The sequence below is a fragment of the Armigeres subalbatus genome, unplaced genomic scaffold (genome assembly GCF_024139115.2).
Source record: "Armigeres subalbatus isolate Guangzhou_Male unplaced genomic scaffold, GZ_Asu_2 Contig41, whole genome shotgun sequence".
NCBI lineage: Eukaryota > Metazoa > Arthropoda > Insecta > Diptera > Culicidae > Armigeres > Armigeres subalbatus.
Window position 1 is genome coordinate 242438 of NW_026943162.1, and position 12026 is coordinate 254463.

A 12026-nucleotide genomic window follows, 5' to 3' on the forward strand; every position below is an offset into this window, starting at 1 on the left:
GATTTCATCCAGAAGTTCCTCCAGGTTTTCGCCCCTAAGTTCCTAAAGGATTTTTTTGGTAGTTCCTCCAAAACTTTATCCGGAATTTTCTCCAGGATTTCGTGTAGCAGTTCCTCCAGGATTTCGTACGAAAGTCGCTCCAGGAATTCCTGCGGAAGTTACTCCAGGAATTCGTCCGAAAGTTCCTCCAGGAGTTTCTCAGGATTTCGTCCAAAAGTGTCTTCTGGATTTCGTCCGGAAGTTCCTTTAAGATTTCGTCCAGAAGCTCCTGCAGAATTTCATCCGGAAGTTCTTCCAGGAAGTCGTCCGGGATTTCGTCCTGAAATTCATCCAACATTTCGTCCGGAAGTTCCTCAAACTTTTCGTTCAGAAGCTCCTCCAACATTTCGTCCAGAAGTTCCTCCACGGTTTCGTCCGGAAGTTGCTCAAAGGTTTTCGTCCAAGAGTTCCTGCAGGATTTTTTTCGGAAGATCCTCTAGAATTTCGTGTGGAAGCTCCTCCAGGATTTCGTGTGGAAGTTCCTACAGGATTTCGTGTGGAGGTTCCTCCAGGATTTCGTTTAAAGTTCCTCCATGGTTTCGTCCAGAAGTTCCTCCAGGATTTCGTACAGAAGTTCCTCCAGGATTTCGTCCGGAAGTTCTTCCAGTATTTCACCCAGGATTTCCTACAGGGTTTCGTCCGGAAGTTCCTTCGCGATTTTGTCCGGAAGTTCCTTCACGATTTCGTCCGGAAGTTCCTCCTGGATGCCGTCCGGAATTTGCTCCAGGATTTCTTCCGAAAGATCCTCCAAGATTTTGTCCAGAAGTTCCTCCAGGACTTTCTCCGGAAGAACCCCCAACATTTCGCCCAGAAGATTCTCTAATATTTCCTCCCGGATTTCGTGCACAGGTTCCTTCAGGATTTCGTCCGGAAGTTCCTCCAGGATTTCGTCAGGAGATTCCTCCAGAATTTCATCTGGAAATTCCTCCAAGATTTCATCCGGAAGTTCCTCCAGGATTTCTTCCGAAAGATCCTCCAAGATTTTGTCCAGAAGTTCCTCCTAAATTTTGTCCGGAAGAACCCCCAACATTTCTCCCAGAAGATCCTCCAACGTTTCCTCCAGGATTTCGTCCAGAAGTTCCTTCAGGATTTCGTCTGGAAGTTCCTCCAGGATTTCGTCCAGAAGTTCCTTCAGGATTTCGTCCGGAAGTTCCTCCAACATTTCGTTCAGAAGTCCCTCTAGGATTTCGTCCAGTACCTCCAGGATTTCGTCCGGAAGTTCCTCCAGGCTTTCGGCCAAAAGTTCTTCCAGGATTTTGTCCAGCAGCTCTCCAGGATTTCGTTCGGTAGTTCTTCTATTATTTCGTCCGTTAGTTCTTCTATGATTTCCTCCATTTCCTCCAGAATTTTATCCGGAAATTCCTCCACGAGGTTCTCCAGGATTTCGTCTGGAAGTTCCTGCAAGAGTTCCTACAGCATTTCGTTCGGAAGTTCCTCCACGATTTCGTCCGTAAGTTTATTCAGGATTCCGTCCGGAAGTTCATCCAGGATTTCGTCCGGAAGTTCCTCCAGAATTTCGTCCTTAAGTTTCTCCAGGATTTTATCCAGAAGTTCCTCCAAGATTTCATCTGGAAGCTCCTCCAGGATTTCGTCTAGAAGTTCCTCCAGGATTTCGTACGGAAGTTCCTCCAGGATTTCATCCTGGAGTTTCTCAGGATTTCGGAAGTTCCTCCACGATTTCACTCAGGAAATCCTACAGGATTTCGTCCGGAACTTATTTCATGAAAATCATTGTTTTGCGGTATCATTTACAAAAAAAAGAGGACGACTAAAATTTTCTTAAATTTCTGGTGTTAAATCGGGATGTGATAAAATCGGGTCGGAAACGTGATAAAATCCCGGGTAGACAAAATCTGGGAGTGACAAAATCGGATCAACACTGTATACGAGAAAAGCAAAAAGTGTGGGTACCTTTCGAAATTTCAAGGTCCTAGGTCCGATATTCAGAAAGCTCGAGATCCAGGATACAATTTTTAATTTAGGGATCCCGAAATTAAACTTGAGATTTCAAGAGTATTAAAATATTTAAATAAACACCTCAATATTAGCAAAGTAATCCAGATAATTCAAGAAAGATTCCATGGAAAAGTTCAGATGTTTTTGATGAACTGTACGCTAATTTACTGATTTTAAATGAAAATAATGGAAGAGCATCCAAGGAGATCATAAGGAAACTGCCGATTTTCAGGACATCTCCTCTGGTATCATACACTAATTTTTAATTACGTAAAATACTTATTCAGAGAAAGGGTTCTGCCAAAACAAAATTAAAAACAAATACGATTTAGAGGAATGGGTTGAAAGGCCAGAAAAGTCCTTTACGTACCTAATAATAATAAGCCTTTTTTCAGAAAATTGAAATTATACAATTTTATAATTTTAATACATGTCTTATCACCTATAAAACTTAGTTATTCATCCTGCAATTCTATTTCCTCCCCCGCAGGGCTCTGGCGCCGAGGTGTACTGTCCGAGTGGTGAGAAGTGCCCGCTGGCCAACTCGACGATACCGTGGGCGTTCATGCAGGGCGAAATCGCCACCATCCTCGGCGAGGAGCTGAAGGTGAAAAAGGAACGCGAAACGTAGAGCCGCCACCACCAGGCGCATCATCGGCACGATGTTGGAAGTTCTGCCGCTGCCAGTGGTGATGAGTCGATGACGTCCTCCTACCGTTACTTGTACTATAACAATAGCCACAACAACAACAACAACAACAATAACAACAGCAGCAGCAACGAGATCTACCAACAGGACGTGGCGGGGGGTTGCGGTCCTGCTGCTCCGTCTCAGCAGCAGCTGTACTACCGTCATCAACCCCCACCACTGCAGCAACAGCCTCAGCAGCAACAACAGCAGCAGCAGCATGGTCAGTTGGTTGTGGCTGCGTCAAGTTATTCCACTGCTCATCAGCCTTCAGCACAATCCATTGTTTGGGAGTTTGGCAATGCCGGAACTCATAGAGAATTTGAGTGAAAAACGGACATTTTTTCCCATGTCGTTTGTGGGGCGTTAGAGAATGGTCCAACTTTCGCAGCGAAAGTTTGACTAGTTCTACAAAAATTTATAGGTTTAAGAAAAGAATCTCTGAGGGATTTTGTCAAAATTGTTGGTAATGCCAGCAAGATGAAAGAAGAATTTTTGTATGCATACCATTTTTGGGATACAATAACAGAAAAAGAAAAATCAATTGTTGTACATAATCAAAATAGAATAAGATGGAGCAAGAAAAAAACGCGAGTAAAATAATGATTGCTATTTCGTGGTGAAATTAAACTATTTTGGTATATCTCGTGCAACTCCATCAATCGCATGGAGCGGGATTTAAAATCACACAAACCACGCTATTCATTTTAAATTTTCCTTTTTATTCCTTTGGCAGAATTGCATCGATGTTGATGCAATAAGGATGATCGGAATCCTTAGTGAGAATCAATTACAGTTACAGTGAACGTTGGGAGCGCGAAACTATGTGAATAATTAATTTAAGAGAATAAACAGACAAATACATACTTATATGTCAGAAACAACAATAAGGAAGGTAATCCCCTTACAATTGATACGTTTGTTTTACAGAAAGATTTTTTAATTAGTTAAGAATTTTATATTTTATAGTGCCCGAGGAGGCACGCTTGAATAAAATCTACAAACAAACAAACCCTTACACAATAGCCAGAAAATAAACTGTTGCTAACATATAATATGGATATAGAAGCCAGTTCATAAGGTGAATTTCGCGTAGCATAGTTCAACTTAAAACATTTTTTTGTTTTGTGTAAGGAATAACATAAGAGAAATAAACTTTGTAACGCAAGAAGTGAAACAAATCAAATAACTCTATTTTAAGAGTTGACTTATTTAATTTTTTAAACCCTATTATTCTTATTCTTACTTTAGGAGCAAAATACAACCATATATTTATGACTATTGGTATAGTTTATCTTTCTTTTTATTTCAAACAGACTACTTGTACATAGCCGAGAGGAACTAATGCGAAAAAGAGCGAGAATGTGGAACATTATTTGTTTTTTAATTTAACAATTTTAAATGGACAGAGAAAAGATAGTGAAGAAAACAATGTTAAACCGAAAGCAGCGGATTTGTAAATACAGATGAAAATTATTGGTCTTACAACATTTTGTGTTCCTTTATTTATTGCTCCCTTTTGGTTTCTTTAGTTTTTTTGTGGTGTATGACTAACCTACAACGGCATGCTGGTCAGTGCCGGGAAGTGTCCTGTTCGATTCTGTTCTGTGTTTGCCGTATCCTTTCAGCTGTTTGTCAATATCTTACTTCACAGAGCTATCATTGGTGGATATCTATTGCAGAAATCGTTTGGCTTTTTAGGCATTAACTTGAGTTCCGTTCCGTTTGATTCATATAGGGTGCATGGCTCAAGCATTAGCCTAATATGCTGTGGTTGAGCACATTTATCGTTGTAAATCTTCATATATTGAAGCTTTAACCAAAATTATTCCATCAGGCAGCTTGTTTGCTATTGGTTATTACGCCAAGTAGTCAGGAACTACAATTATTGTTCAAATCTCGTATTTAAACATTGAGCCATCAAAAGTCTTAAACAAAATGGACTTTATGGACGGCAAATTTTCCTAATCTTAGCTCTGGTGGCGGATGCTGTTTCAGCCCATGAAAGGTTGGTGCATTATCCACTATAAATCGTTTGTAAAAGCCGTAAGGTAGGCAGCTATAATGTGTTGCTTCAAATGAAAATCGTAAGCTGTAATTTGGCAACAAGTGCTCCAAATATTGTCCAAAAAAGTTTTGATAACTTGTGTCGCTATACTAATAAAAATAATGTAATAGTTATCCGTTCATCTAATGTGCAAAAATATGTAAGTCCAATCAGAAAACTACTTTATTGGGCAACAAAAACTCTTGCACAGGCGACCTGTTTCAGTGGTGGCTAAGAAACCGAGTCTGAGTGATTTTCCAAGCAAGTTTATTGCGTTTATTAGTTGAAGACAAATGATCGTTATGCGGTGAGTTATTTTTTGGATTGACAACCGTATTTATTCTACAGGACAGTTTGTGTGTTTTGACCAGTGACGTGAAATGTTATATCGATATGTCATTGGACTAATATGTAATAACTTTTTTCACAAGTTATTTACAACAAACTGTATGTTTTATATAAACATTAAGCCCTCAAAGGGTCCTAAATCTTTCTAATAGGACATTGCTCATGGCATTTCGTGACATTTTTTAAATTTCGTTCCCATGCCTATCACTTTGTAATTAGAACAATGATCTGTTTGGCAAAGTTGTAGGATCCTTAAAGGGTTACATGTTAATCAAAATATCCGAATTGTAAATATATTTTGAGAATGTTATTAGAAAATTAGTAATGACAATCTCATGACATTTGTTTGACATTTCCAATCACTGTCCTAAAGATTTTTTTAGTGGCCACGCAAAACAAACATCTCCTAACAATGACCGAATGCTATATTTTTTTCACAGCTTTATACAACTTCACATTTTTGTATGGCTTTATATAAATATAAGAAATAAACTGCACTGATAAAAATGTCACCATTTTATCACAAATTTAGGTTATTTTATTTTTAAATAGTTGTCTCAATATGGGAACACTTGATCCCTCATAGTCACCCATATCTACTCCAGTCCATAATAGTTCGTAGCGTTGTGCACAATCCTAGCCGTTGCTGCTAAAATACCAAACCAGTCAGAGGACCGGTTTGGAGGTGCTAACAGAACCGTGACACAGTCCGTCGGTGGCATAACCGTGTCCAGCAAAACCCCAACGCGCTCAGGTTGTTACGTTTGGAGCAGGTTTTTGTCGTATTCAATTTTAACGAACAGGTTATGTTCGTTTTTTCCTTTGAAAGTTGTTCTTGACTTGACGATAACTTTGCACGCGAAGAACTTGTTTGGAAGCATTTTTTCTGTTATTGAATATTTTCTCTCAGGCTGCCTTCAGGTGGGCTGCACACTCTCAAACCGGTCATGTGATGAAAGGAATGACGACGCAATACGGCGGGGAAAGACATGACGTTGGTGTGAAAACGCGGTGGATTAGGGTAGCTTTTTTTAATTTTCGAAAGGTTCAGTTGGCGCTGGGCTTTCACTTCGTTGGGGTTTAAATGGTTATACGTGTTTCATTTGAGTGCATGACTGTCGAATGCAGGGGATTACCGTTATTCTAAAATTATTATTTCGTTTGTTTTTGTATGAGTTTGTGCAAAGAGCGGATCGTTCAATTCTATCAGAAGATGAGCGATATCTTGCAGATTAATAAAAGAACCAACTGCAGGGAGCATTAGTAATTTAGAATGCAGTTAGCATAAGATACAAGGGTGATGGTTATTACTTCACATTAGAAAAGCGCATACAGTTAAAAGAGTCGTCAGATTAAGATGCCATTTTATAGCATCTTCTATTCGATAGAAATGTTTGAAAACATTCAAAAGCCACCTAATCCCAAACCCACCAAACCGCATACCGCTCATTTGGAGACTATGAATATGATGATTGCAATTTTCATTAAATAATGTCTCAGTGGAAAGGTAGGCGAACTTAAATTTTGAAATCAAACGATAATAAACACAAAATTATCATTCAACCTAACCAATACCAGCTAAATGTCAACAGCTCCGTTAAACGTTCTTTTAACATTATGGCTAAGTGGTAAGAAGAAAAATTAGTTCAAAAAGTAACCTAAATGCTTCAAGTCAAGATACGCTTTTCAAACGATTCTTATTCGCTGCAAATGTTTATCAATTAGATCATTTAATGCGACTCTCTCGTAGAAGTGTTGCCAATTCTCGATTTTCCACAATGCTAACGCACTAGACACAAAATCATGCAATTATCGCTTTAGAAACCCTCAATTAACTGTGAAATAACCAAGAACATTCAAGAAATTGGAGAATTCTTGCTACTCAGACTAAGTTATACAAAGATCCGTTTGTTAATCTGAATCTGTTATGCTTTTCAGTCGAAGGTAGTGTAAGCAAGGCCTGGTATATAAAATTCTGAACACTTCGACAATCAATCAATTGATTAGTCGCTTACTTATGACAACAACATGATGAAGGCATTACACAGCGCAGAGATTCAGCCGCCGTGTAAGAGGAACTTTAGTAGTTTGTGATATTTTAAGACTTCACTGGAAGATGAATGTCGGAATTTAATGAGGACAAGCTTTAACAAAAACATTTGAATGTATTAGTATTATTTATTCAGCCAGGCCGAGTGGTCTCCGATATATAGTCTTCGTCTTGAGCGTCCTAAAGCAGGTTTCGAGCGTTTTAAAGGAGTTTCAGGCGTTTTGGAAGGCTTCCAGTCTCTGGAGAGGCCTCACCTTTTGAAAGAAGGATTTCAAGCCTCTTAAAAGAGGCTTTCGAAGCACTCTTGAAAGGAGGCTTCGAGCCTCTTGAAAGAGCTGAGCCTAAGGAGCTTCGAGCCTCTTGAAGGAGCCGAGCCTCTTGAAGGGCTGAGCCTCTTGAAGGAGGCTTCCGAGCCTCTTAAATGGAGCTCGAGGCCTCTTGAAGGAGGCCGAGGCCTCTTGAAGGAGGCTTCGAGCCTCTTGAAGAGGAGGCTTCGAGCCTCTTGAAGAGGCTTCGAGGCCTCTTGAAGGAGCTGGGCCACTCTTGAAGGAGGCTCCGGGCCTCTTGAAGGAGCTCGAGCCTCTTGAAGGAGGCTTCGGGCCTCTTGAAGGAGGCTTCGAGGCCTCTTGAAGGAGCTGAGCCTCTTGAAGGGCTTCCAGGCCTCTTGAAGGGCTTCCGGGCCTCTTGAAGAGGCTGGGCTGAGGGCGGCCTCTGAGGAGGCTTCGGGCCTCTTGAAGGGGCTTCCGAGGCCTCTTGAAGGAGCTCGGAGGCCTCTTGAGGGGGCTTCCAGGCCTCTTGAAGGAGGCTGAGGCCTCTTGAAGGGAGCCAGGCCTCTTGAAGGAGGGCTTCAGGCCTCTTGAGGGAGGCTTCAGGCGCCTCTTGAAGGGGCTTCGAGGCCTCTTGAAGGAGGCTTCCAGGCCTCTTAAATGGAGGCTTGGGCCTCTTGAAAGGGGAGCTTCGGGCCTCTTATGGGCTTCGGCCTCTTGAAGGAGGCTTCAGCCTCTTGAGGAGGCTTCAGGCCTCTTAAAGCGAGCCTCTTGAAAGGAGGCTTCGGCCTTTGAAGGAGGCTTCAGGCCTCTTGAAGGCTCAGCTGAGCTGCGCTCTTGAAAGGGGCTTCAGCCTCTGAGAAGGCTTCGAGCCTCTTGAAAGAGCTTCGAGCCTCGTGAGGAGGCTTCAGCCTCTTGACAAAGTCTTCTAAGCCTCTCGAAATGAGTCTTGAGCCTCTTGAAAAAATGCTGGGGCTCTCAAAATGAAGCAAAGTGAGCTATTGGAGGCTTCAGCCTCTTGAAACAGGCTACTGAGCTGAGTCTTTGCCTCTCAAATGGAGCTTCTGAACTGGGGTTGGAATAAACCAAGTTTCTTAAAAATCTGGTTTGATCAACACTCACACGCGATAACACTTTTAAATTATCCATTGATAAAAACTCGCCAGCGAGTAAGATACGTTTAAAAATTTATCTTGATTTGAAGCATTTATCTTTACTTTTGAACTATTTTCCTTCCTCCACAGAACATCACTAATAAAGATTTTACGGAACTGTTGACATTTAGCTGGTATAGTAAGGCTTTTATTTGATTGATAATTTTGTTCAAAACTTGAAGCTATCGCCGGCGACAGCAAGTCAACTATTCTTACTTGATATTTTCTCAAATGGTCGAGTTTCCAAACCACCAAGCGGCTTTTCAACTGATTTAAGATGGAGTATTTTGTTCGTAGAGGAAAACGAAATAATATCAATTCATAAGTACATTTGTTGTAGGATAACGTTAGCCATGGAGGAGTTTTGTCTTAAGGTTTTAACAGTAAGAGACAACAGGTTTCATACAATCAATGATCTTTTCTTAAATTTAATTTCATCAGTGGATTGAACGGAATTGGTAACATAGTAGAGTATTTCTCTTAAAATCGGTTCACGCCTTAATGTCAACGGTTCACGCCTCAACGTCATTAAAATGAAGCGCAGGGAAAGACATTCTAATTTTCAGTTAAGTTTATTCTCCATTATTCTTTTGAATCTTCCAAGTATGTACTTCAATTTGTTTTTCAAATCTGCTGTACCACATGTTGTTCATTTGATTATTTTAGAGTCATTCAAAGTCTCTCTGAATAATTCTGAATATTTCGAAATCATTCATTGTAAAAAATTGACGACATTAAAAAAAAAATAAATCAACTGAACAAAATCGAGTTTAAGGCAGTTTCACCGAGAGAAAATTTGGTCGGATTAAAGGCTAGATTTAAGGTCCCGTACTTTAGGCTAGTTCACACATTAGGAACTTTTCTGCAAATTTCGCTCCCATGTGTGTGGACGAGATTTGTGGGATTCCGTTATGAAATATTAGAAATTCGGCTTGATTTAAAATACAATCCGGTGGAAATTGGTCAGGATTTCGCCGATCCCTTTTGGGAGCACATGAGAACAAAATCAATTGACAATTCATTTAAATCAATTTCAAACGAACTGTCAAAAGTGTCTCCAAACCAACATGACGTCACGATTTCAATGGAAACGTTAAGGGCTGTGACGTCATGCGCGCGTGCGGTAAAAAAACGACTCACCATGCTTTCGCTCATCTATAGATTCCACTATCTATAATTGGTACTTCTGACTATTGTTGTTTTTTTAAATGTTCATAACTGGAAAAGTCTAAAGTAGATTAAAATAACATTTCAAAATCCCTGTTTTTAAAATTGATAGATGCGTAATTTTCTATTTCTATTTATATAAATAATAACCCGGAAAATGAAGCTCTTAAATTTATCACAGTTTTGACATGTCCGGTTTACAATCCTTGTCCCGTTTTCTCACCGAAATGATCTGGTCAGCCTATTTAAATGATACCTCATATGCATTTTGGATTTAAATTGACACAGACTTCTGAAACATGTGAATATCGGGCATCCCTCGGACATAATAAATCAGTAGTTGTTGTGACGATAAACCGGTCTCTTTGCACTCAAATTAACAATGATGTAAATAAATGACAAAAAAAACAATCGACTTCGTGAGATGTTAATTAAATGAACCTCAACGTTTGGCGTTGGATTGACGAACTGAAGTGTTGTCGCTAAAAAGCTCTCATCGTGCACATTAACCATGCACTCAGCTGTGATTTGCGTCACGGAAAATTTACCCAGATCTATGATCTTGGAATTCCCTCGATTATCTACAGTGATTTACAAAAGATGTCATCGATACAAGCAAAAATGAGTTGGGGTTTGTTTTAACAGGAGAAAATTATAGAAAGAGGCAACAATGATTCGTGAGAATTCCTTCTCCGTAATAAGATTTGTTTCATGCATTTTTGAGATTTTGTGGGCTTTGGAGCATTTCAGTACCTGAATTAAAATGTGATTCTGCAGGCAGCTCAGTATTTGACGTTTGAGCCGTTTAATTAAGATCAAGTCGTCCGGATGTTATCATCTGTAGGTGTTAGTTGCAATATTTTAAATTTTATTCACACAACTTCGACGTTGAATCGATGGGCATAATTTATTTCTTTTTTTATCACAGAAGGCACAAATCATGCAAGGACAGGCCCTAATCGATCCCTGCCTAAAGCCTGGATAACAATAAGTAACGCGAGTTGAAAAATGAACTAAATATCAGCTTATTTTCATTCGATAGATCTCAACAGATCTTCAAGCCAGAGAAAATTGCTATGATTCCAGATTTGAGCATTATTCGGAAGCAACGAACTTGGGCGACCACGTTAAGTCTATTTAATTGCATTCAATAACTATTATTGCCAACCATTTTATATTGCATCTACCATCAACGATCACATGGAAATGATGGCTTTGGCAGGTTTTGTTCTATTGTCAGGCTCAAATTTGGCCTAAACATTCTTTGCATATCAAAGAATGTGGCCAAATTCATATTATGGTCGACAAAACCCCCTGACAATAATAGAACAAAACCTGCAAAGCCTTTTTCCCTATTCACAAACTCTAAAAATTTAAAAAAAACGAACTTTCACCACCGATAACGGATCCCCGTCGGCAAAATGTCCTTCGTTTAGCTAGCCGCAAAAACGAATTCCTCGCCAATTTCTGTTCTTGCTCACCATTCCTACCGACTGTTTGGCCATTGAACTCCCCGTCCGCAACAACAAATTTCCACCATTACCACCACCAAAGCCACAGACAGCCCAACAATGGAAGCATGTGCGTGTTTGTGAAGGAAATTCGTTCTACGATCCATTTCACTTTATCCTCTGCGCGCTCTATTTCCGTTCCCATCGTCACGAGCGAATCAGCAATGTCGCTTGCCCCCTGACCCACCAGCCAGCCCACCGCGCAGCCTGCTCAGACCGACCACTATCGCCACCCAACCAGTCAGCCATGACCGTCGGTCGTAGTCGTCCTTGGATTGTGTGGATTTTTTGCGAACTCTCACTAGTTCTTTATGGTTTTGTGTATGCCTTTGCCTCTTCTTGTTCTGGCACACTACTGGCATGCAATCTACCACCTCTACGACAGGCACGGTGCTCGATTTGATATAAACAGCAGTTAAAATTATGCCGTTTTTACGTTCATATGTAGACGCTGCAACTCCGTCTTTTTCCTTCATTATTCTGCGGCCCCCGTCAGGTTGTTTGGTTGGTATATTGGCTGCGCGAAGCCCAGTACTGCAGTTATAAATTCTCCGCCAAATACCACCGTCGTTCGAGTAACCAACCCTCGCGGCCCAACGACGACGCGTTCCGTCCTGTCCCGACAACCAGTCATCAAGTTTTCGTGACGTGAAACTCCGCACGACCAAAACGACCGACCGGTTGTCATCGTCTCTGTCACGAGGCGGGCGGCGTCTCCCATTTCTCGCTAAACCGGTCTCCGCGCACACATTGAACTGATGGACGGGACCATGCACACGCCCAGGGCCACGCAAGTGTAC

At 40.8% G+C, this 12026-nt stretch overlaps 1 protein-coding gene across 10 annotated transcripts in view; it reads left to right on the forward strand.

The window, feature by feature from the left end:
• The window catches only part of LOC134204118 (interferon regulatory factor 2-binding protein 1-like), a 145020-nt gene that overhangs the window by 58899 nt on the left and 74095 nt on the right, over positions 1-12026 (forward strand). For 3 of the 10 annotated variants that reach the window (XM_062678945.1, XM_062678950.1, XM_062678948.1), the window contains one exon: positions 2486-4171. The exons of the other annotated variants lie outside the window; for them this stretch is intronic. In XM_062678945.1, the coding sequence (XP_062534929.1) occupies positions 2486-2626 (141 nt within the window). In that variant the 3' untranslated portion in view covers positions 2627-4171. Of the gene's footprint in view, positions 1-2485; positions 4172-12026 lie in introns of those variants that run through there. 10 annotated transcript variants of the gene reach the window in all.